Source organism: Panthera uncia, chromosome X (assembly GCF_023721935.1).
Source record: "Panthera uncia isolate 11264 chromosome X, Puncia_PCG_1.0, whole genome shotgun sequence".
NCBI classification, from domain to species: Eukaryota; Metazoa; Chordata; class Mammalia; order Carnivora; family Felidae; genus Panthera; species Panthera uncia.
Window position 1 is genome coordinate 107,445,552 of NC_064817.1, and position 26,367 is coordinate 107,471,918.

Sequence of the window (26,367 nt, forward strand, 5' to 3'; positions counted from 1 at the left end):
GGAGACGGAGAGAGAGAATCCCAAGCAGGCTCCGTGCTGTCAGCATGTAGCCCGACTCAGGGCTCGATCTCACAAACTGTGAGATCATGACCTGTGCCGGAATCAAGAGTCGAGACACTTAACCAGCTGAGCCACCCGGGCGCCCCGGGAAGAGTGTTAATAAGATGTGGCTGAGAATGGAAGTAAAGAGGAGAGAGGGCTGGACTGGTTGTTTGAGGGAAGAGTTGAGAACTCTTTGCGTGGGAGGTCCCAGGGAGGTGGGGGAACCATCCGAGTGGGATAGATAAACAAACATGGAAGCAGAGAGTGTGGTTGGGGGTGAGATGTTTGAATTAGTGGTTTCCAAAAGAAATAGTTTTAAAAACTGCTTCAGAATGAAGTTTCTGCCAAAGAGATTAGCAGAGGGGCGCCTGGGTGGCTCAGTCGGTTGAGCGTCCGACTTCGCTCAGGTCACGATCTCGCGGTCCGTGAGTTCGAGCCCCGCGTCGGGCTCTGGGCTGACGGCTCGGAGCCTGGAGCCCGCTTCACATTCTGTGTCTCCCTCTCTGTCTGCCCTTCCCCCACTCATGCTCTGTCTCTCTCTGTCTCAAAAATAAACAAACATTAAAACAAAATAAAAAAAAACAGATTAGCAGAAATATTTTTTAAATTAAGACTTTAAGCAGCATGTCTGTGAAAGTGAGGTCTTACTGAAATGCCATTCTGGAGTGTTTTCGTCTTCTGGGAACGAACTTCAGGCAAAAAAGAGAAAACCCTATGAGTAAGAGAGGAACCCTAGCTGGAAGACTCCCATGAGACCAGCGTAACTTCCTGTCCTGCCAGTCTTTGAAAATGTTTTGAGCAGTCAAGTGGCTTGATCCACTATACTTCTCCAGAAACGAGGCTAAATATTCTCCATAGGTTTCTGAGTCTGTTAGGAATTCCGGTTCCTCGGTACAAACGCCTACCATGAACATTGACTTTTACCGGGAGAGAGTTGTCCTCTTGCTGCCTCTATCAGTTCGGATGTAGGTTTGGTTTTATGTGACAGTGACCCAAATTAACCCAGGTTGAAGCAAGGTAGAAGTTTCTTTCTTTCTCATGTAAAAGTCTGAACTGGTGTGGCAGCTCTACCTCACAAAGTCATCAGGGACCCATGCAGCCTCCTTGCAACCATCCTTGGGGAATTGCCCTTTCTCTTAGGGGCAAAGGTGGCTCAGCCCTGTGTCCGCCGATTCTTTTTAAGGACGTGACCCAAGATAGGTACACATCATTTCCACTTTAACATCCATTGGGTTACACTCACCTACAAGAGAGGCCGGGAATTACATTCTCTATCTAGGTGCCCATGTACACAGATGAAAATTGGAGGCGGAAGTGAGGAGTGTGTCCTCCTAGAGAGGAAGGGAAAGATAGACGTTGGGGATAAAACTAGCAGTCACTGCCATGTTGGCCCACATGTTATTTTGTTTTTTCTTTTTTCAAGGAATCACTATGTTTTATTTTTTTAAGTTTATTTATTTATTTTTGAGAGAGAGAGAGAGAGAGAGAGAGAGAGACACTGCACAAGTGGGGGAGAGGCAGATAGGGAGAGAGAGAATCCCAAGCAGGCTCAAACCCATGAAACCATGAGATCATGACCTGAGCCAAAACCAGGAGTCAGGTGCTTAACTGACTGAGCCACCCAGGCGCCCCACGGAATCGCTATTTTTAATGGTCTTTGTAGTCTACAGTAGTTTTAGATTTACAGAAAAATTGTGAGCATAATACAGAAAGCTCTCATGTACCCCATGCCCAGGTTCCCCTGTTATTAACATCTCACATTAGCATGGTGCACTTGTCACAGTTCGTGAACCAATATTGGCACATTATCATCACCTGAAGCTCATACTTTATTCAGGCTCTCAGAATTTTTCCCTCATGGCCTTTTCCTCGTCCAAAATCCCATCCACGATGCCACATTTCATTTAGTTGTCATGCTTTGTTAAGTTCTGGTCGACCGTGGCGGTTTTGCAAACTTGTTTTTGATGACCCTTGATAGTTTTGAGGGGCTACTGGTAAAATGTTTTGCAGGGCGTGTCCTGACCAGAATTTGTCTGACATCTTCCCCGTGATTAGCCTGGGGTTGTGCATTCTTTGGGAGGAAGTCACAGAGGTAAGGTGCCATGCTCCTCGCGTTGAATCAAAGGTACATACTTGCAGGCATGTTAATAATGTTGGCGTCAGCCTTAATCACTTGATTGAGATAGTGTTGGTCAGGCCACTCCACTGTAAAGTTACTCATTTTCCCCCTTTCTATATCGTACCGCTTAGATGGAGTCCATCTCCTCAAGGAGTTCTTTCCATGGGGTATTTATCTGTCCCCCTCCATTTATTGTTTTCTTGTCATTTATATCAGGATGGACTCAATGGTATTTATTTTATACTTTGGGTCATGATACATTACTACTTTCTAAAATCTTGTTGCCCAAACTGTTCCTGCTTTGGCCATTTGGAACTCTTTCAGTGGGTACTTTGTCCCTTTGTCCCCTTACCACCATCGTTATGTGTTTTGAATTTTTTTAAGTTTATTTATTTTGAGAGACAGCGCATGAGCGGGAGAGGGGCAGAGAGAGAGGGAGGGAGAGAGAGAGAATCCCAAGCAAGCTCTGAACTGTCAGCATAGAGCACAGTGCAGGGCTCGAACCCACAAACCATGAGATCCTGACCTGAGCTGAAACCAAGAGTCGGATGCTTAACCGACTGAGCCACCCAGGGGCCCCGAAGTTTTGTTTTTTGTTTTTTGTTTTAAGTAGGCTCCACACTCAGCGTGGAGCCCAACACGGGGCTTGAACTCACAACCCTGAGATTAAGCCCTGAGCTGAGATCAAGAGTCAGATGCTTAACTGACTGAGCCACCCAGGCACCCCTTGAACACTTCCTTACTTCCTAGGGAAGATGCTTCACACTCTTCTTGTATATTTTCTGCCCTAGCCTTGAATCAGCCATTTTTCCAAGGATCCCTGGTTCCTCTTATTGGGGAATGGTATTAGATATCAGGATCTGGGCTGTAGTGTATTCAGTGCCATTGAGGTATCCTGGCTTCTAGGCCCTCTCAGCTGACACAGGGAGGAAATATGTATGTATATGCTAGCTGCTATATGTGCGTATATCTATAAATACATATGTAACCATCCGTATGTCTGTTAAGCTAAACATAAGTTCATACTGATGTCTCCAACTCTAATCTGTTACCACGTGCATCATCCTGGCCGCCTCCTCTTGACTGATCTGTGAACTCCGATTCCAATAGTGAGAAACCTGGCTCCCACCATTGGAGACCAAACTTCTGAAGATGGTCTTTCACCATCTTGAATGTGTAGTCTCAATAGCATTAATGGTAAAAAAGAAATTTGCCTTAACCTATTAATTTTAGGTTGCTATTTTCTTGGGAAGAGCTGCTAATATTTACCCCTTGTCCCTCTTACTTAATTTGGGTAGAAGAAGTAAGATTGGATCAAATTTTCAGCACATGATGATGTTTGCTGGTAAGTTGTAACTTTCCCTCTCTTAGCCTACTCCAAGAAGCCACTCACCACACATATGCCAACTTGATTTTAAATGGAAATGATGTGCTAGTAAGATGAGACTCCCTGAAATGTGGAAGTCGCAACCTCCAATAGAAAATTCTTTTTATAGTGTCCGATTCCCTTCTGTGAGAATGTTTTTCTGGTTTCAAATTCCTGGTTTAGAAATACAGCACATGTAGTGGAAAAGATAAAGATTAATGTATTTTCACACAAAAACCTGTTATGTATTTACGACAGCTGTATTCACAATTGCCAAAATCTGGAAATAGCCCAGTGGGTGAATGAATAGGCAAACTGTAGGATGTCCATGAGGCCACGGAGTGCTCCTCAGCACTGAAACACCAAACTGTGGATAAGCACAACATGGACGAACCCTCAGGGCATCGTGCAGAGTGAAAGAAGCCAGTCTCAAAAGGTTACATTCTCAAAAAAGACAAAAGCGTAGTGATGGAGAAATAGCTCGGGGGTTGGCAGGGGTTTGGCAGGGTGACAGAGAGGTTGGGCTAAAACTGTGTGGCCCCAAGGAATTCGGGGAGGGGGTTGGTGAGGGCGACGACACTGTTCTGTGTCTTAGTCGTAGTCGTGGCCACACACTTTGATGCATCATCAAAGCACATGGGACTGTACCCCAGAAAAGAGTAGATTTTAGTATATGTGAACTTAAAAATAAAATGTTAACTATTATTAAAAGGTCAGGGCATGTCAGTATCATCTGCTAATTCTCTTTATCTGTGTATGCTTTCGTATGTTCATGTAGTTGTTCATGTGCTTCTGAGTTCTCAGAATGTGCTTTATTTCTCTGAATTTATGAAGCTCGCGTTGGTAATGAGTTATCGAAGGAAAAGACCTCTTCCGTTCCCTTCTAGGCCTCCGCGGCGCAATGGCATTTGCTTTGGCCATTCGGGATACTGCAACTTACGCACGGCAGATGATGTTCAGCACCACGCTTCTGATTGTGTTTTTTACTGTATGGGTATTTGGCGGCGGCACAACTGCCATGCTGTCATGCTTGCATATAAGGTAGGTAGCGCCTGGGGACCTCATTTGCAGTTAAATGATCATTCAGGGGGTTTTTTCTTTTAATTAGGAGAAAATTCTAAGCTTTGACGAATGTATGAGGTTTTATTTCTTTCCTTTAAAAAAGTATACAACGTAGTACGGAGAAAATGGGAAATGGGCAAAAGAAAGTTGTTCACACTTCGAGGGATGTCCTTCCAAGATCTCTTGCTGTGCATTATATATATATATTTTTTAACAAAAAAGGGGCAACGCTACAGGGATTCTTGTAAAGTGATTTTTAAATGTAATCTAGCATGGACATTTATGTCAGTAAATATATTTACATCATAATTTAGTGGCTGCATACATCATAAGTTATTTAAACAAATCCCTGTCTTTGGACTTTTGCATTGTTTCTAGGATTTTTCTAGTAGCATTAACATTTGAGGATTTGCTATTAGTATTACCATTAACAGTGTGAATGTTCATAAACGCATACACCGATGTGCATTTGTTTGATCATTTCCTAAGGATCCATTCCTAGGAGTGGAGTTGCTTAATCAAAGGATATGCATATATTTAAGGCTTTTGACCCATATCACCCGATCAAATCAAAACTGTTTCTTCTTATCTGCAGCCTGTGAGACAATCCAGTTTGTCCCAACCCTAATCAGTCCTAGACATTATCTTTCTCTCTCAACTTTATGATCACCACTGTTGCTAACCTGAAAACCCAAGGCTAAGATTGTGAAGTGTTAAATGCATACTCATTAATGTATTCAGTTGGAAAGCTCCCTGTATCTCAAGAGTTCTGCATTGTTTCCATGGATACAGCAGCCTGTGTTGCTAAAGCTTTTGTAGATTTTAGTTCTGTGTTTGGCTGAAACTTCATAGACCCTCTACTGAGCCTCTAGAACATGTAGGGTTCATTAGAGAAAACAGCATTTAACATTTTATAAAATCTCTTCTCCATGTTTTTCATTCTATTATGCCTTTCTCTTTTTTATTTTATTTTATGTTATTTTTTTAATATGAAATTTATTGTCAAATTGGTTTCCATACAACACCCAGTGCTCATCCCAACAGGTGCCCTCCTCAATGCCCATCACCCACTTTCCCCTCCCTCCCAGCCCCCCATCAACCCTGTTTATTCTCAGGGGTTTTTTTACATTTTTTTTTTATCATTTATTTATTTTTCAGACAGATACAGAGCATGAACGGGGGAGGGTCAGAGACAGAGGGAGACACAGAATCGGAAACAGGCTCCAGGCTCTGAGCTGTCAGCACAGAGCCTGACGCAGGGCTCGAACTCACAGACCGTGAGATCATGACCTGAGCCGAAGTCGGACGCTTAACTGACTGAGCCACCCAGGCGCCCCTATTCTCAGTTTTTAAGAGTCTCTTATGGTTTGGCTCCCTCCCTCTCCAACTTTTTTTTTTTCCTTCCCCTCCCCCATGGTCTTCTGTTAAGTTTCTCAGGATCCACATAAGAGTGAAAACATATGGTATCTGTCTTTCTCTGACTGACTTATTTCAGTCAGCATAACACTCTCCAGTTCCATCCACGTTGCTACAAAAGGCCAGATTTCATTCTTTCTCATTGCCACGTAGTATTCCATTGTGTATATAAACCACAATTTCTTTATCCATTCGTCAGTTGATGGACATTTAGGCTCTTTCCATCATTTGGCTATTGTTGAAAGTGCTCTTCTAAACATTGGGGTACAGGTGCCCCTATGCCTCAGCACTCCTGTATCCCTTGGGTAAATTCCTAGCAGTGCTATTGCTGGGTCATAGGGTAGATCGATTTTTAATTTTTTGAGGAACCTCCACACTGTTTTCCAGAGCGGCTGCACCAGTTTGCATTCCCACCAACAGTGCCAGAGGGTTCCCGTTTCTCCACATCCTCGCCAGCATCTATAGTCTCCTGATTTGTTCATTTTGGCCACTCTGACTGGTGTGAGGTGATATCTCAGGGTGGTTTTGATTTGTATTTCCCTGATGAGGAGTGATGTTGAGCATCTTTTCATGTCATTATGCCTTTCTCTTAAACATTCTAAAGACCAGCCAGCCCTAAATCACACTTTGAATGTTGTTATTTTTGTCTTTATTTCTCTTTACTATTCAAACTCCTTTCTTCCGATTTCTGTGCTATTATGGCATATAATTGAAAATAATGTTCTTATAATTCTGATCATGACTTCAGGGAAGCCCTGGCATTTGTTGAGCACCTGCTATGTGCTGGGCATTGTGCTAAGTGCATTTCACATATTTATCTTATCATAACACCTCCATTTTGCAAGTGAGGAAATAGTGGCTTTAGAAGTTTCTAAGCTGCTCAAGGTCATACAGAGAATGAAGTAGCAGACAGAGAAGCCTCCAGTCTCACCTTTCTCGTGGACTGTGCTGCATTGAGAAATGAGGGTGTTAAATTTCAGAAGGATTAAACTCCTTTCTTAAGAGCTTGTAGGTGAAGATTTTTCCTTATTCTACTGAGAACAAAATTAAATATAATTTATGAGAAATAATGCTGTCCAGTAGAGTCTCCGTTCTCTTTCCTGACTGACATCCACACAAAATTACCCATGCTTACCCCCCCTCCAAGAAAAACACCCCTTCTCATAGAGTTGAATCAATCTCACTAGCTCTGCAAGTGCCTTGGCCCATCTTGCCTGTCCCGTAGCATAGTTTGGCACTTAATTATATGCATTGCCTTACAGTCTTAGATTAGTTCTTTTTATTGTTGTTTTGGGGTTTTATGAACTCTGTGTGAGCAGAGGCTGGATTTTACGTTTCCTTTCCTCCCCTGAAATGTTTCTAGTGCAATTTTGAGGATGCTGATAAGTCCTTAAAGTTTAAGATTCATGCAGGCTTAGATCTGACTCTGGGTTCTTGCTCCTTCATTCACCAATTCTATGATCTTGGGCAAGTTCTTTAACCTTTGTGAGCCTGTTTCCTCATTTGTAATGTGTGTGTGATAGTACCTGCCTCCTCCAGGGTTGTTGTAAGGATTCAGTAAGCTGATGTCTGTAAAGCTCCTAGCACAACATTTCAAATGTACCTTTTATTCATTCATTTGATTAATACCAAAGGATACCAACCATGCGCCAGGCACTGTTTTAGACTCTTACTGGTTCTCAGGTTGGGGGAGGGAAGGCATTTGGCAATGTCTAGAGACATTTTCGATTGTCACAATCCCAAGAGAGGAGGCTGCTCCTGGCATCTCGTCGGCAGAGGCTAAGGATGCCCCTTAATGTCTGGTAGTGCACAGAGCAGCACCCCACAACAAACAGTCATCTGGGCTGAAATATCAGTAATGCAAAGGTTAAAAGACCCTGCTCTGGAGGGAGGGATATAGTGGTAGCAATAAGATAGAAAAGGTCCCTGGTCTCATGGAATCTATACTTCAGCGGGAAAAGACAGACAATAAGCTAGTAAATGAATAAATGAAGAAAACAATTTAGATGGTATTAAATACTGTGACGACAAACACAGTACTGTGATAGTGACTGGGGATAGAGTGAACTTTATACCCAGAGGTAAGCTAAGGTCTCTCAGGTTCCATTTGAGCTCAGTCTACCTGAATGACAGGACATTGAGAGTTAAACAGTGAGCGAGAAGAAGAGTGGTCCAGGCAGTGGGGAAAGCAAGTGCAAAGGCCCTGAGGCAGGACGAACTTTGCCTGTATAATGAACAGAAAAAAAGCCCACATAGCTGGAAATAGTGATTGATGGGTAGGTAGGAAATGAGGTGGGCAAGACCCTACAGGGGCAGGAGTTGGCAAACATGTCCTGTAAAGGGCCAGATAGTAAATATTCTAGGCTCTACAGCCCATATGGTCTCTGTCTCCACTACTCAGCCCTAGCGTGAAAGCAGCCATAGATAATATGTAAATCAGTTGCGATGGCTGAGTTCCCAGCAAACAGGAGGCATACCAGATGTGGCCTCTGGGCCGTAGTTTGGGAAACCCTGCTATCTGGTCTTGTAGGACATGGTGAGGAGTTTGGATTTTAAAATCCGGTTGGAAATTGTGTAGGATTTTAAAGCAAGGGAGTGACATGATCTGTTTTACGGTGTGAAAGGATCACTCCAGCTGTTGTGCGGACAAAGGGTCCTCAGTGAGCTGGAGCCAGCCAGCCAGCTTATCCCTGTGTCCTTTCAGGTAGTTTGTGACAGTCACACTTGGCTTCCTGTCATTTCCCGCACACACTTGGCAGTCCTCTGTCTCCGAGCCTTTGCTCCTACTGTTTCCTCTGCCTGGAATTCTCCTTCACCCCCAGGAAATAGCACAGCTCAGAGGCCTCCTCCCTTTGCCCTCTTCCAACGGAGCCACTCTTCCTTCCGTGTGCTTCCCGCGGGTATCTCTATGACAACGCTTATTTGGGTTGGCCTCGTGATGACAGGAGTGCTGTACGAGCTGCTGTTTAGTGAGGATGAAGTGATGCATCAGATACCTTTAAAATCTTTAGATACATTTTCTCATTTAATCCTTGCATCAACTCTAAGTGGTGGATATTATCCCCATTTTCCAGGTGATAAACTTGGAGTTCATTGGACTGCATAACCCAAGTTCACACAGCTAGAAAGGGGCCGAGGCCAAACTGGAGCCCAGCTCTCCTTGATTGCAGAGCCCTTGGGGGATTGTGCTCTAGTTGTTTCTGTAGCCCCCACTAGTCTGTGAGCTCCTTGAGGGAAGGGGCTGTGTCTCATTCGTGTCTATGCCCTGTGCCTAGCACAGTGCCTGGCAGATAATAAATGCTCTGTAAATGTTTATTACGCTGACCTGGCTTCTAGTAACATTCTGAGTGTTACAAATGTGCTGTCTCCAAGACCACTAGATGTCACTTTATGTACACAAATGGGTCCAGAGTTTAGTATGGCTAAGAAGGTATTAAACAGCTTCTGGCCATTTAACACAGAAGAACTGAGCCTTTCTTTGAATTATGAATCTAGTCATGGCTGTCCGTTTTCAAGTACTTGACCATGATTCACTTGCCTTCCAGATGAGGTCTTGCATCATTTTCCTCCCTTCGGTGTGTTTGTATTCTGAGATGCTCCTGCTACAGCTTCTCACACTGCTGTTTTTTCTGTGTTGTCTGTAGTAGTGACCTTAATCGATAAACATTTGAGCACCTATTGTGTATCAGGTACTGTGCTAGACTCTGGGGATACAGAGATGAATTGAGACATGGCCTTTACCCTCAAGGAGCTCACAGTCTATTTGGGGAGACTGACAGGTAAATAATTATACTCTACTCTGCTAAGTGTTCTAATAGAGGAATCTAGAAAGTGCTGTAGAAGAATGGAGGAAAGAATGATTCCACCTGCAGGGGTTATAGAATGATTCGTTCGGAATTAGAAAAAGTTGTCGGGAACACATGAAGGGCCATGTGTTTCAGTTAGAGGGGATGGCCTGAGCAAAGGCATGGAGGCTTGGGAGAGGACAGGGGCCAGGGAGAGAAGGGGGTGGGAATGGCTAATAGAGGATATGTAGAGGAGAATGAGGAGAAATGAGAGTGGAGAGGTAGGTCAGAGTGGCAGGGGTCGCTAGTTTGTAGCATCTTCAAAGCCGCCCAAGGGGGTTTAGACTTGGCCCTGTCGCTTGTAAGCCACTCTCAGTCTTTTGCCAAGGGAATGACCCAGTGAGTTCCATGCTTTAGACACCTGACTCTAGGGGACAGCCTGGCAGCTGGACAACCTTTCGGCCACTGCCTCCGACCTCATGAGTCAGAATGAGGCCTGAGCCCGAGCAGTTGGGATAGAAAGGAAAGAAGATTTGGGAAACGGTTTAGAGAAAGAATGAACAAAGTTGGTGGGTGCTGGTCTTGAGGGGAGAGAGGGGAATCAAAGAGAGCTTCATAATGAAGCTGTTCCCTGGGTTACGGAAAGCAGGAATTTTAAGCACATAAAAGATAATTATGAAGAACCGAGGCTAATATCTGTCCATTAGCCTATGAAAAAACACTGTAACCGGGCCCTCTCTTCGGTCATCATAACAGAATGTTGCCATGAGAGCTGAGAGGTCCGAAAACACGCAGCTCCCTCCTGGAACTGCATTGTGCCCGCCTTATGTTTGGAACTAGCCAGCGGTTCCTATTCGGCAATCAGGGCGGCGCTGCTTTCCCCGACTCTGCTTCTAGTGCACTTCCATTCGGGGCCGAGAATGTTATTTTTCTGAAACTGGTCAGTGGGATTGCAGGAAGGGAATCATTAGTAGACCCTGCCTGCCTCAGGATCCAAGCTGTTGCTAAGGAAAGTGGCAGGGGCCAAAAATCGACATCAACAAGCAGAGAGAAGCAAGAAAATGTTAACCATTCCGCAGCTCGCATGTTAGGAAAAGTAGCTGCCTGACACTGTTCGTATGTGAATAGACCTTGACTTGGCCTCAAGATCTCATTTGCCTTTTGTGTTTCTCCTTTAGGGTTGGTGTTGATTCCGACCAAGAACATTTGGTAAATATGCGTTTGTGTTGTCTCTAGCATTTTTGTCGAATGTGCAGCTGTTTGGAAAGACAATGGTCTACTCTAGACTTCACGCCACTATTATTTAGATCCTGTCCTGTTTGTACCAGCTTTTAACTGACATCATTCCTGGCTTTTCTCACCGCTTGATAGAGACAAAACCAAATTCTAGACAACATGTGGTTATCAAGGGTGACAGCTCTCATATCTGTGGGCCAGCCTGGGCTTTGGCCACGAAGGGGAACAGTCCCTTAAGCACTCCTGGGTTTTCAAGTGACTGCTCTGGCACCGGGAGCCTTTTTCCACTCTGGTTTGAGCATGAAGGCTTGTCTCTGATGTCAGCCTCACTCCAGCTGCTCTTCCTGTGTAACTTTCCAATTGGATGACCAGCAGCTGCCCTTGAGAACCGCCTGGAAGCTTTGCGGTCTTCAACCAGTCTTCCCTGACTGTTCAGGAGAATGCACTTCCTTGCCCTGGGCCTCAACCTTGCTTAATCCTAGGTGTTCATTTCTCATTTGTTCCTCTGAACCTGAGCCTGAGACTGACCATCCTTTTCTGGTCTTTTCTATCTGCTTTTTAAAAAATAACTTTTTTAAGTTTATTTATTTATTTTGAGAGAGAGCATGAGCAGGGGAGGGGCGGAGAGAGAGAGAGAGAGAGAGAGAGAGAGAGAGAGAGAGAGAATCCCAAGCAGGCTCTGCAGGGTTAGTGCAGAGCCCAACGCGGGGCTTGACCTCATGAAACTGTGAGATCATGACCTAAACCAAAATCAAGAGTCGGACACTCAACTGACTGAGCCACCCAGGCGTCCCCCCATCTGCTTTATAAGGGTCTCTGAGCACCACTGAATACATGACTCTGTCCTAAGACATTAGATGGGAAATCACAGAAATTAAATTTTTAAAGGTGGAAAGCATCTCTTTTAAAATACATTCTTTTTCTGGTCTGAAACGAGCCGTGGTCTATTTGTCTTCAGGGTGCGGTTCCCCCCAAAAATACATTTCTCAGATTCATTTCCTTGATGCTAATTTTGTCAGCTGTTAAATGATGAGTGTGTATGTAACACAGTAAGTACTCGCCTCTTTTGTGGTCAGAACCATACAAGTGTAGTTTCGTGGGCTTGAAATACTTGCACAAACAAGGCTGGATAAATCCCCATGATGCTGCGCTGCTTGGAGTGGTGTCTAAGAGGTAGTAGCTCCCCAGTGCCTCCACCCCTGTGTCCAAACAAGAATAAAATATCACACGGCTCACCAGACAAATGCTTTGTCATGATCCACATAAGTCTTCACCTGCTGTGTCACCTCAGTCACCACAGAGGACAAATAGAAATGGAGAGAGAATGCCAGGTAGGTGAGTCCCAGCTGGGACATACAGAAAAAATACCATTTTTCCCTCGCCCTCAAAACCTTGTGGATGTCTTGGTTGGTTCTATGGTTTAGTCAGTGTTTCGAGTGTCCAGTGGGAAGCAGAGAGGAACATGATAGTAAGTATGGAGTGTGTGGGGGTCGGTGTCCAGGTGTTTCTGTGCTGAAGGGGTCATGAGATTTGTAGATTAACTGCCCTTGGAAACGCAGAGGCACGCAAACCTCTGTGTACTGGTGTGAAAGGAAGTACACCTGTACTCCAAGATTCTTGCATTGTGTATGTTTTGGTACATGCTGAGAGGAAGATTTATTTAGTTTGAAGACCAGGAAGGACAGGAAAGGACCAAAACCCAGAATCTAAACTGTGTTCTTCACAAATCATGGAACCATGGAACATCCATGCTGCAGAGGGCTTTTGAGATTCTCTAAGCCTCACGCCGTGTACGTGAAGAAATCCAGGCCCTCAGAGGGGAAGGGACTTGTCCAACTTAGTCCACGTCAGAGCTGAGATGAACCAGATCACCTAACTGCCCCGCTGCTGACTGTACCACATTACAAATCCTTATCCAATTTGTTTTTGGAAGCTATTTTAGAAGAGGCCCGCTTGCTGTGTTAGTTTTCTCTTCTAGCCAGTCAGGCCTACCGTGGGTTTTTTCTACTTTATTTTGCTAGTGTTCTCAGAACATAGTAGCACCTTTGAAAATGCCAGTTACTTTTGGGACCCATAACAACTCCCAAAGATAGTGATGTCGATGTGATGTTTTCTACTTAAGATGCAATTCGCATTGTGGGTGTAAGTCTTTCAGATTTAGGGATGAATTATTCCACATTGATTTTTTTAAATGACGGTAGACTCCTAACTCAGCAGGCAGCCTCGAGTAATAGAGGTGTTGAGAAAAATTTCCATTTCATATTCCAAAGCTGCAATATGCAAGCTAGTAAATTTCTGATGTTACCCATGATAGAGAGTATCTTCTATGAAGTAGGCTATATTTCCAAGTCTACAAAGAAATGACTCTAAATAAATGTGTCTTTTATCTTGGTGTATGGATTGATTTCTTTATTATCTGTTTGCAGGGCATTCCGGAAAATGAAAGAAGAACCACCAAAGCAGAGAGTGCCTGGCTTTTCCGGATATGGTACAACTTTGATCATAAGTATCCTTAACTGAGGAGGAAAAATGGTAATGTGAACGTGGCCAGTTACAATTTAATGGAACAACTGTTGTGACTCTTCCCTTCCGGAAGTGGAATACAAAACCCACGTTTGGGCTTCCCTTTCCCCTTCAGTGGAGCGGATGGAGAAAGCTATTAAAGGAAACCCACACAAATGAATTGCCCTGAAAACCCACGAAACCAGTAGGGACTGGTTAGTGCAGAGGCTGGCTGTGAGAGGGGGTACTCAGGAGCCCTTACAATAGACTCTGTCCCATATATTGGTTTACTTATTGAGCAGTCGTGGTCTTTTACCTAATTTAGTGAATCTTGCAAAAGGTGTTTGTTGGTCCTTGTCAGTGCACTTGCTCTAGGGTCAAAGAGGAAAGGCTGCCTTAGGGAAAAGCATACGGATGAGATGGAAAACACAGAAATACTAGATACCTCAGTAGTCAGGGACAGGCCTGTTTTCTCTGACCTTTCAGAAGACTGGAAGATTCTCCTCTCCACTAAGGGTGCCAGTGTTTCCCTGTTTGCCAAATCTCTTTCTTCTCCTATCATAGTCGTCTTCTTCATACCTCTGCTTTGGATTGTGTTACGTCCTATGACCTGTTTAAATCATGCCTTTCAAAAAATATTTTCTCTCTTACTATTTATTAAAATTAATTTCTTACTTGAAAATTGAACTAGAAAAAGGGACCACGGAGTTCTTTCAAGCTGAAGCTTATTAGTAAATGAATCAAAACCTGGTTCATGTTCTACTGAAGGCAATTTGGGACAACCATGTAAAAACTTTTCCCTTCCTTTTGACTTTCTGATGAAAGCCTTGAATATTTGAGAAAAATGCAGTTGGGGGGCCCTGGATGGCTCAGTTGGTTAAGCGTCTGACTCAATTTCGGATCAGGTCATGATCTTATGGTTCGTGAATTTGAGTCCCGTGTCAGACTCCGTGCTGACAGTGTGGAGCCTGCTTGGGATTCTCTCTCCCCCTCTCTCTCTCTGCCCCCCATCTTAAAAATAAATAAATAAACTTAAAGAAAAATGCACTTGGCACTTTTCGTTAGAAGCTACTACTTACTATATTCTGTTGGCTGGATTTTTATAATCACTTTTTGCAAGTACTCAAAATTAAATTGCTATATGGAAACAAGAATGCAATCATGTCTCTTGTATTAAGACTCCCAGTAGGAGATCCTGGCTCTTTAAAATTGTTTAATGATTATGTCACTACTTTTGGCTCCGTTTTCAGCATTTTGGGTATAAGCCACTCCCATATCTCTTGGGGCTTTTTCATCCCTCTAATTTAACAAAAATTGTTTAATATTTCCTTAATAAAATGTTTTATACATTTTCTGCATAATATACGTATAAAACAATCCTAATGTAGAGAAAGTGTAGAATGATAGTTTATTTTTCTGTGTATTCTTACAGAAGTAAACACCAAGATTTGACTCAGTACTACCCTTTTAAGCACTACTGGACTAAGACCCAGTAATTTTCATACCTAGTGCCCTAGTAAAATTAATCATTCACACTCTAGATCTCAGTTCCATTGTATAGCCAGATTATTTGTTGTAATGGAGATATATATACCTTAAATAATATATCCAAATCTTAAGCTTGTGACCTATGTATATGCCTCTGTGCTTGCTACCCATCTGAAGATATAGGGGCACCTGGGTGGCCCTCAGTTGGTTAAATGCCCAACTCTTGGTTTCGGCTCAGGTCATGATCTCACAGCTCATGGGTTTGAGCCCCACATTGGGCTTCTGTGCTGACAGCATAGAGCCTGCTTGAGATTCTCTCTATCCCTCTCTCTCTACCCCTTTCCTGCTTGTGATCACGCGCTGTCTCTCTCTCTCACATAAATAAACTTAAAAAAAAATTAAAGATATATAGAAGATCTCCAGCACCCCAGAAGCTGGCCTGTGTTCCCTTAGTGTCAGTAGTGCCTTCCCTGCCCCCCTCAAAGGGCAGCCACTCTTCTGATTTCTAGCAACATGGGTTTTCATCTTCAACTAAATGAAATCCTGTATTACATATTATTTTATGTCTTGCTTCTTTTCACTTAACAACGTGTAATTTATCCATATTGTTGCCAGTGCCAGTAATTCATTCTTGTTCATTGCTATGTGGTGTTCCACAGTGTGAATATACTACAGGGTTGTTTTTTGTTTTGTTTTTTTCTCCAGCCGTTCCACTGTTGATAAACATCTGAGTCATTTCCCAGTTTGGGCTATTACAAAGTTAAACATCTGTGTATGCATCCTTTGGTGAACACCAGCACTCCTTTCTGTTGAGTACATACCCAGGAGAAAAATTTAGGGCAAGTGTATTGTTGAGCTGGACTCGATCCTGGCAGCCAGTTTTCCAGAGTGGCTGTAACTGATTGACGCTCCCACCAGTGACTTAAGGGAGTGCCAGTTGTCCCACACCTCCCCCAAAACTCGATCTTTAATCCACCTTTTAAATGTGAGCCATTTCAGTGGGTGTGTAGTGCTACCATATGTGGCTTAATTTGCAGTTCTCTGACGGCCAGTGAGGCCAGACATCCCTTCATATATTTGTTGGCTACTTGGATGTCATTTTTTTTTTTTTTTATGAAGCAGGGTCTGTTTAGTTCTTTTGCCCATTATTTGAGGCATCTTATCTTTTCCTTATTAACTTGTAGTTCTTTCTGTGTTACTGAAATGGGTTCTGTGTTGATTATACACACGATGACTATCTTCTCCCAGTCTGTAGCTCACCTTTTCATTTTCTTAATCCTATGTTGTGAAGGACAGAAATTCTTCATTTTAATGAGGTTTACTTTATTACTCTTTTCTTTTGGTTAGTGCTTTCATGTCTTGATAAATCTTTTATATCCCAAGGTCCTATGTTTTCTTCTAAAAGTGTGATTATCTTAGCTGTCACATTTAAGTCTTCGATCCGCCACAAGTCAATTTTTGTGTATGGTGTGAGGTATGGGTCAAGACCTACTTTTCTCCCATATGATAATTCAGTTGACCCAGCACCATTTATTGAAAATGCTGTCCTTAACCTTCTTAATTGCTCTGGAGCCTTTGTTGTAAACCACTTGGCCATATAAGTGGAGGTCTGCCTCTGGACTTTCTTTTCTATTTGTCGTTTTTTCACATTAATACCACACTCTATTAGTTATTACACTTTGTAATAAATCTTGCTGTCCAATAAGGGAAAGCCTACAGGTTTGTTATTCCTTAGTATTGCCTTGGCTATTTTAGGCTCACTGCAGTTTCATCTAAATTTTAGAAACAGCTTGCCACTTTCCATACACACACACACACACACACACACCCCAAGAAAACCTGCTGGCAATTCTTTGGGGTTTGTATTAAATCAGTAGACGAATTTGGAGAGAACTGACATCTTAACAGTATTGAGTTTCGAATCCGTGAACAGAGTATATCCCTCCATTTCTTTAGATCTTTAATTTCTCTCATTAATGTTTTATAGTTTTAAGTGCCAAGTCTTGCACATCTTTCATTATGTTACCCCTAAGTATTTGATGCTATTGCAAATGATACTTTATTTTCTACTCATTTACTCTTAATATGTAGATATGTAATTGGGATTTTTATATGTTGACTTTGTATCCAGCAATCTTGTTAAGTTCACTTATTATTGAAGAGTTTATAGATTCTTTTTGATTTACTGTTCATAAAATCAAGTGAATAATAGTGTCTTATCTATTTTATTTCTTTTCTAATTCCTTATATTTTCTTTTTTTACATCTTACTACACTGGCTGGACCTTTCCAGTACAAGGTTGAATATAAGCGGACATTTTGTCTTATTCCTGACCTCAGGAAGAAAATTTTCAATATTTCACCATTAAGTATGATATTAGCTGTAGGTTTTTGAGATAGCCTTTGTCAAATTAAGAATATCCCCTTCTATTTCTAGTTTGCCAAGAGTTTTTATCACGAACAGGTATTGAATATTATCAGATGAGTTTTCTGCATCAAATGAGATGATCATGTATTTGTTTTTTCTCCTTTAATCCGTCTTTGTGCTGATTTTCACTGATTGTGGTTTTTTTATGTTTATTCATTTTTGAGAGAGACAGGCAGACAGAGCATTAGTAGGGAGGGACAGAGAGAGAGGGAGACACAGAATAAGAAGCAGGCTCCAGGCTCTGAGGTGTCGGCACAGATTCTGATGTGGGGCTCGAACCCACAAACTGTGAGATCCTGACCTGAGCCAAAGTCGATGCCCAACTGACTGAGCCACTCAGGTGCCCCACTGATTGTTTGAATATTAAACCAGTCTTGCATTGCTGGAACAAATCTCACTTGGTCATGATATGTTATCCCATGTATGTACCATTGGATTTAGTTTACTAATCTTTTGTGTCTGATTTTTGTGTCTGTTTTCATGAGTGATACTGACTGGCTTGTGGGGTTTTTTTGTTTGTTTGTTTGTTTGTTTGTTTGTTTGTTTTTTTGTCATAATGCCCCTGTCAGGTATCGTTAACAAGATAACATGTTGGATTAACAAAATGAAGGAGGTAGAATTTTTCTCTTTTACTATTTTCTGGAGGATTGCTGGGTTTTTTTTTCCCTTAAATGCTGGGAAGATTTTACCGGTGAGGTCACCTGGGCCTGGAGTGTTTTGTCTGAGAAGGTTATTAATTTCTTTAATAGATACAGGACTATTCCTCATGTTTAAAATTTTTATTTCTTTATTTTGAGAGAGAGGATGATCAAGGGAGGGGCAGAGAGAGAGAGGGAGAGAAAGAATCCCAGGCAGGCTCTATGCTGTCAGTGCAGAGCCCCATGTGGGGCTTGATCTCACAAACTCTGAGATCATGACCTGAGCCGAAGTCAAGAGTCAGATGCCTAACTGACTGAGCTACCCAGGTGCCCAGACTATTCCTCATTTTTAATGTATATGTGTATGTGTCTTTCTCCCATTCTCTCTACTTTTTCTTATGATTCCCTCTTGTTTTCTTCTGAGTATCACATATGTTACCATGTCTGTTTTTAGTTTTTGAAGATGAATGAATACTGAGATGAGGGTCTATGATAGAGGAACTCAACGATACATCATTTTTTAAACGTTTTTAGAATTGCATTTCCTTTGATACTAAGTTTCAACTCATTCGAGAGGCCAGCTGAACTCACAGTAAATGATTAAAACCATTTTTGTCACTATATTCTGCAACCGAATATTTCATCTTTTTTCTCCTCTTACCACTCTTTACTTTCTTCCATATCTCCTTTGGTGCTAAATCAAGAGTGATTTTGTCTTCCGTTTGGCTTTAGTAAAATCAGAAAGGCACTAGGACGCCGTGGAAATGGCACTTGGAATCAAACCCGTCTGGGTTTGTGTATTGGTCCTTCCCTTTGCTTCATTGTGTGACTTCGGGCAGATCACTGATTTCTCTGAGCCTCGCTTTCCATTTCTGCGAAACAGAGGTCATCACAAACTCTCCCTTGGCTATCTCACGGGCGTATAACATGGTGACAAAATGAGCGACGTAAATGAAAGCCCTTTGCTCTCCTCCGAAGTGGCAGGTACGCAGCGAGGGCGGTTGTGATCAAAGGGGTGGCTCTTTTGAATTTGTGAAGAACGGAACCCGGCTCTTCCTTAACCAGCACAGCTACCTGAAGCCTCTGCTGACGCACAGCGGGCCTCCCCTCACCACCACGCTCCCCGCCTGCTGCGGGCCCATCGCGCGATGCCTGACCAGCCCCCAAGCTTATGAGGTAAGTTGTTTTTAATCCACAAGCGAAGTTCTTCATGAAGTGAAATTCTTCCGCTCTGTGGACGGGTCGCTGGTTTGATTTTGCTTTGCTTGCCTCTGACGTACAGAATCCACAAGAGGGACTAGAAGTATAGTTTGCTCAGCCAGAAAATACACCGAAATCCGCAGCTACCATTCACAGTCTTTGAAACGTCATTTGAAAACAGATACGGCGCGTTCCCTCACCTTACTGTCCGTGATTTTAGTACATGGTTCTGGTCCCGTGCCGGTTTTCATGTATTCGCGGTATGTGGCCTGAGCTCGGTGTCACCTCTGAGCTAGAGGTGTCCTGTTTTCCCCTATGAACTAGAGCGGCCGCAGACGTGTTGAGAGGACTGACGCGGCAAACTTTGATATCCCTGCAGCGCGCCAGATGGTCTCGTACTTGAAACCTGCCAGCGTTTGAGGATCAGCGAGCATTTATCTACCCGTGTTCCACATTGCTAGGATATGCCAGCATATCTACATATAATCGAGATTCCAGGTTTTTTTCCTTAGCTACCGACACATGATTGGTGGTGCGGCAAGTGCTGCAACACGGAAAGAAATGGCCAGTGCTAACCAGCCTTTATTTGGAAATACGAACCTCTTATTTTTCGAGTTCTTTTTTTTTTTTTTTAATTTGCTTCTAACCCAACCCTTCGGAAATAATCTGTGGCATCGCATAAAGTGCCCACGTTAACGAAACCCACCAACTTGACCACTGTGATGCAACACCATGAGTAGAGAGGCCAGGCAGCGGTGAAGCAGTGTAGACCCGCAGCCTTCCGTTCCCTACGGCCTCCTCTGTGGCACGTGAGAGCAGACCCCCCAGGGAATGGACCGGAAGAGGAGTCTTGAGGGGGGTGGCACCAGCAGGGAGGGCCGCCCCACAGCTTTGTGTTCCGCTGAGTCCGTGTACACTTCTGACAGACTGTGCCTCGTGCGGTGGGGACACGCGTGTTGTCTCGCCTCTCTCCCCCGCATCTCCCGGGCTCCCTTTCAAGCGGCCTCCTTCCCCTCTGTGCCCTGTCAGTCCACGAGGCCCTGTGCAGAGGGGACAGCCAGCTTCGTCAGTCCAGTCAGGGAGCATCGGCTCGTGGATTCCAGAGACCTGCTCACTGTCACCAGAAGCCACGAGTTCCCCAACAACCGCGTGCCCTGTGGAATATAGCTAAACACAACATGATCGTGTTCGTTTCCCGGGGCTGCCATAACAAAGTACCGCAAACCGCATGGTTCACCAGAAATGTATTGTCTCATAGTTCTGGAGGCTTGATGTCTGAGGTCAAAGTGTGGGCAGTGTTGGCTGCTTCTGAGGGCTGGGAGGAAGAGCCTGCTCCAGGCCTCTCCCCAGCTTCTGCTGGTTTGCCGGCAGTCTTTGGTGTTCCTTACTTACAGATGCACCGCATGGATCTCTGTCTTCATCTTTTTTAAAAATATTTTTTACGTCGATTCATTTTTGAGAGAGACAGAGCGTGAGCAGGGGAGGGGCAGAGAGAGAGGGAGACGCAGAATCCAAAGCAGGCTCCAGGCTCTGAGCCGTCGGCATAGAGCCCGACGTGGGGCTCGAGCCCACGAACTGTGAGATCATGACCTGAGCTGAAGTCAGATGCTTAACTGACTGAGCCACCCAGGCGCCTCTCTGTCTTCGTCTTCACACGACGTTCTGTGTGTGTGTGTGTGTGTGTGTGTGTGTGGCCAAATTTCCCCATTTTTAAGGACACCCACCAGTCCTATGGGATCAGGGCCCACACTAATGACCTCATCTTAATTTGATTATCTGAAAAGACCCTATTTCCATATAATGTCACATTCACAGGGACTCAAGGTTAGGATTTCAACATCTTTTGCGGGGGGATATAATGTAACCCATAACAACCATAAAGCTTGACTTTTAATGTTATTTTTCATTGTTCTCAACTACTTTTTTAGTTATAAAAGTTAACATACTGTGGCCAAGGGGCGCCTGGGTGGCTCAGTCGGTTAAGCATTCGACTTCGGCTCAGGTCATGATCTTGTGTGGTTCATGGGTTCGAGCCCCACATTGGGCTCTGTGCTGCCGGCTCAGAGCCTGGAGCCTGCTTTGGGTTCTGTGCCTCCCTCTCTCTCTGCCCCTGCCCCACTCGTAATCTGTCTCTCTCAAAAATAAACGTAAAAAAAAAACATACTTATGGCCAAATAGTGTGGAATAGACAATACAAAATATCGAAGTCCCCTCCTCCCACATACGTCTCCCCCGCAGAGGCAGTCTTTACGAAGGATTTATTGTGTGTACTTCCTAATCTGTTTTATCCGCATAAACTTATACATGTGTGTATAGCTTTGTTACTGGCTTACACAAATGAGATCACAACTGCATCGTCCTGCTACTTGGGTTGTTCACTTACTGATACATCGTGGCCACCTTTTGAGGAGTCCATGAGAACCCATTGCCTTCTCTTTATTCATGGCTGCATAGTGCTTGCACCAACATTGACTTAATCATCCGCCTTTGGCTAGATCTTTAAGTTGTTTCCTTTTCTTTCTTTGTTATTACAAGTAATGTTTATAGTAGAAGGCAGGGGCGTTTATTCCTTCCTGCCTCTCCTGGTATGGTAAACGTTCTTGTTACATATGAATTTATCCAAGTACATGTAAAGGTATATAAAATAGATCTTAAAGGTTGAATTGCTGGGGCAAAAAGCATATACATTTTAAAATTTGGTAGACATTGGCCCAAACCTCAACCTTAATGAAGACCTTAGAAGGTGCTCAAGAGCCCCACTGACGCGTGAAGGCGCCACAACTTCGTTGGAAGTATTGCTCAGTGAGGGGGTAGACGCTGCTCAGACTTAGCCTTTGAACTTGTATCGGGCAGAAGGGGATTATGGTCGGTTGGTGGAGCGGGCTTGTTTGGGTTTTGATTCACGTATCTTCGAGTGGGCAAATTTCCACTTGAAAATTAAAGTTGTAAATTTAAAAAAAAGTTAAAAATTTTTTTTAAAAATTAAAGATGTTTTAAATTTGCGTCTAACAGCCTCCTCAGTCTGTGTTAGACAAATTTTAAGATTTTTAAACACACAGCTTAGAAGAGCTGGATGTAAGCCGCTTCTATCAGCCTGTGCACACGTACATTTTTTTCATTGACCAAAATGGCATTATATGTATGCTTGATTTTTCCCCCTTTTGTAGAACGTTATTTAATTATACTTTTGTGGCCACAAAGTCTCCGTTACAACCAAGGCTTATTGAGCTGGTAGACAAATACGCAGAGAGGGTTTAACATATTTGGGGGTATTCTTTTATTAGGCATTGTTAATACAGAAGTTAAAAGCTTCACTTATATAAACCCATTCAGTAATCCATTAAACTAACATTTGGAGAATACTTTCTGTGTGCCCTGAACCGTCAGGTGGCTGGATCAGGGCAGAGAAGGGGCTCAGAGGCTGGTGTGGGATATGCCGAGCAGACCAGTGCACACGCGGTTCTGGTACACGGGTAAAGGCCGCTGCAGGGAGAGGGCGAAGTACAGGATGCTAGGAGAGAACACAGGAGGCACACCTAAGCCCACTTGGCAAGGTCAAGGAAGACTCCTAGCAGAAAGGGACTTTATTTTAAGCTGAGACCTCAGTGATAGGCTCTAGTCACAGGAAGGAAGGTGGGGGAGACGGGAGATAAGGGAAAGCGTGAGCGATTGGGGCACCTGTCAGCGGTTCAGATGGCAGGCACACGGTGGGGTGGTTGGAGTGGGTGAAGCAGTTGCAGCAGAGGGTGAAGGGTCTGGGTCACGAGGAGTCATTAAGGTAAGGACTGTAGGCCTTCTGAAGGCAGCAGGCTGGTGCTGGAGAGTTTTAAATAGGGAATCCTTGAAAAGTCTTCCATTGGAAATGTTTCTTGAGTCGCACAGCAATTCTTAAGACTTATTTTATTTGCATTTAGAACCAGGAGCAGTTGAAAGACGATGACTCCGATCTCATTCTCAATGATGGCGACATTAGTTTGACGTATGGGGATTCTACTGTGAACACCGAATCAGGAACATCCGGTGCCCCTAGGAGGTTTATGGGAAATAGTTCAGAAGATGCCTTGGATCGGGAGCTCTCATTTGGGGACCACGAACTGGTCATTCGGGGAACACGCTTGGTTCTTCCCATGGATGATTCTGAACCCCCATTAAATTTGTTAGATAATACGAGACACAGTCCGGCCTAAGCTTACTAATACTCACTTAGTGATTTGTAAAATTTGCACATGTGATTGTGACGAAATTTGTACTACCTAAAAAGTCCCAGTGCATGTCTCTGAATGTTTAAGCTATATAAATGCTCTTTATATGGCATCGAGAGAATATAAATATCCTGTACAAGGCAGATTGTGAACAAACTATTCCTTTATGTTTCATTGGCTGCACTATGTAGATTGGATCTGTTTTAGAAAAAAGTTATTTTCACAGTGATGTTGTGTGTTCCGTTAGCTTTACGTCTCAGTTAAAGTATAAAAAGTGACACATGTACTCTTTCTTACACTTACCCGATACTTAACCAGAGTACCAAGTTCTTGTGCCGTGAATTAATTTTGTTTTGTGGGAGGGGAGGGAGAGGAAAGAGGGCGTGTTATTTCTGGGGAAGCCCAGGGAGGAGAGAAACAAGCACGTGTTCATTGCTCCTGCCTTGGATGTGACCTTTTTCTTTCTTTTTTCTCCGGTGGCCTGTTGTGGCATTAGAGGCTGAGGGTGTTCAGATCTTGCCCCGCTGGGCTTGGGAGTGAAATGGGCGAGGTGGGGGGCGCTTTCCCCCCTCACCGTGAAAGAACAGATTCATTGACACTGGTGTTCGGAAAAGACATCCAAGACTTCGTTACTTTTCTCCCAGACCAAGACCGTAGGAAGGCGTCGCGTTATCCGGCCAGCTTAGCCAAAAGTACGGGTGTTCATAGTTCAGGGCACGTGGTTTCCGTTGGCAGGGGCAGGGGCAGAGCGCACGAAGGGAGTAAAGGGGTGGGGGGTGGTCTTTCGGAGATCTCTCTTCCCAAATGTGTAAATATTCAATACCAGATAAGTTTAAATAAGAAACTCAGTTGCTGCTTACTTTTTGATTATAAACTTGATCTGTATAGCAAGCTTTGTGGTCAGATGTTTTTATATCAATTTAAATTGCTGCTCTTTAGCAGCCAAACAGGAGCAAAATGTAAAATTTTTGAACTTACTGTGTCTAATTGTCATTCGTTAGTCTGCAGTTGATGTTAAAAGTTAATTTATGACTCCACGATCGTTGCCACACTACATCAAAGTCCGTCGTAAAGAACCGCGCTGCCCTGGAGAGCTTATCATAAGGGCAGTGGCTCCTTTATGTGCACCGGCGGTAGTTGTCTTAGTTTTCATGTGACTTTTTAATATGAAATGCCCAAGCTGCCATGTGTGGGTGTGTGTGTGGTGTGTGGGTGTGTGTGGGTGTGGTGGGTGTTGTTTTTGTTTTTGTTTTTTCAAGGAAGAGTACATAGCAACTTCCCATTTCCTACTGAGACAATGAAAGATTCTACTTTGTAATGCTGAAAACACCTGCAGGTGCGTTGAACGCTTAGAAGGGGGTTAGTCTCTGATGTCCATCCTGACCTGTTAAGGTTTCAGAAGAAAAATACGAGCTCTTGTGGGTCTTTCCCCCCTCGGGTCTGAGTAGCATTGCCTTAAATCTTCCCCAATTCGCAAAATTGATTTGTTTACGTGATACTAAAATTTTCCAGCCAAAAATCTCTTTTCCGAGCAAAATATTCTCCCCCAGGTAGCTGTACTGTTGCAAACACTCCTGGAGATTTTAAGGGAATTCCCCCGTTGTACCCTTGAGTGGCAGCTCTAACTGTTGGCATAGATAGCCATTTGTTATGTGGTGGTACCGACTTTCCTGCTATGCAGGAACCCCTCGAAGTGTGCATTTTATATAATGTGTGCCTCTTCATGCAGTCTCTGATTCTTGCTAATGTGTGTTTGAGGGGCTTTGAACTTCAGCATCATTTACCCACGCAGTTATTCAAGTTGTAAAAGGTCATACAAAAAATGAACAACTACCTTTTATATTCTGTCAGGTTACTGAGCTCACTTCATGAAAATGGCTGTAAATACTTAGCATGACAAATTCAGTAACTCGTCTCTTTCAGCATGCATAAGACTTTTTCTTAGGGAAACCGATACAGCTTGAGTCAACTGAATCTGCCTTCGTGCTGTATCAGAGGGGAACCAAGCCTTCTGTGCTTACGTCAGCATCTGGAAGATTCTCCTCTCCTCTGATCTGTGTGCGCATCTCCAAGCAAAGAAGAAAACACAAACTGTGCTCTCATACCCATTGGTTTTAGACACCTGAGTGAACTTGAATGAAGGACAGTCTGAGTTACCATCACGCACAAGTAGAGCTGCTCTCGGACTTGCTGTTCTGTTCTTTGTGAACCCTACACGTTTGAATGACTCAAACATTGCATCTTTTAAAGTTATTTTGTAAGGTTCCTTGGCATCTATCCTCCTTGTCTGTGTTTGGCAATGTGCTGTTAAAGAAATAGACTTAATCTGTATGTATTTTTTGTTTTCCCTTGCAGTACTTGGACAGATGTTATAGTGGTTTCTTTTAGGAAAATCTGTCATTAAAAAAAATTATAGCCTTGCAAATAACCAGTCACCGTATTTGAGTCACAGTTTATTCTAGCGAGAAAGCAGTAAAGAGTACTGACTTCATTTATTTTTCTACCTATACACCTACTGGGAAAGCAGGAAAGACTGATGTTTAATAAAAGAACAAACAGAAACCTACCAGAACGTAACGTATGGGGTTGCCAATTGGGGGGGGGGGGGGGCTTATGGGTAAGGCTGGACATATTTGCTTATGGTCACGATTGAACCATTTAACAAATGGCAGTCAAATTAACAATTCGACTCAGGGCAGTCGAATTCTGTCACATTGGTTTGTAGCCTGTTAGCTTGGTAATGGATGATGTCACGAAAATGTTCATTGCGTTATTTGGCAAGAGTAGATTCTGTATCTGCTTAGGTAGAAAGGCAGTTCCAAGTCTGGTGGAAAGCATGATCATGCAAATAATCCTTTTTGCAAGTTAAAGATAGGTCTTTCTT

At 43.5% G+C, this 26,367-nt stretch overlaps 1 protein-coding gene across 2 annotated transcripts in view; it reads left to right on the plus strand.

Moving 5' to 3' along the window:
- SLC9A6 (solute carrier family 9 member A6) overlaps window positions 1-25,911 on the plus strand; it is a 53,889-nt gene extending 27,978 nt beyond the window's left edge. Inside the window, exons 11-17 of one of the 2 annotated variants that reach the window (XM_049644327.1) lie at window positions 3,395-3,506; window positions 4,415-4,568; window positions 9,695-9,784; window positions 10,969-10,999; window positions 13,453-13,532; window positions 19,152-19,257; window positions 23,196-25,911. In XM_049644327.1, coding sequence (XP_049500284.1) covers window positions 3,395-3,506; window positions 4,415-4,568; window positions 9,695-9,784; window positions 10,969-10,999; window positions 13,453-13,532; window positions 19,152-19,257; window positions 23,196-23,468 — 846 coding nt within the window. In that variant the 3' untranslated portion in view covers window positions 23,469-25,911. The remainder of the gene's footprint in view (window positions 1-3,394; window positions 3,507-4,414; window positions 4,569-9,694; window positions 9,785-10,968; window positions 11,000-13,452; window positions 13,533-19,151; window positions 19,258-23,195) is intronic. The other variant, XM_049644326.1, reaches the window with a different exon arrangement.
- The last annotated feature ends 456 nt before the right edge of the window (window positions 25,912-26,367 follow it).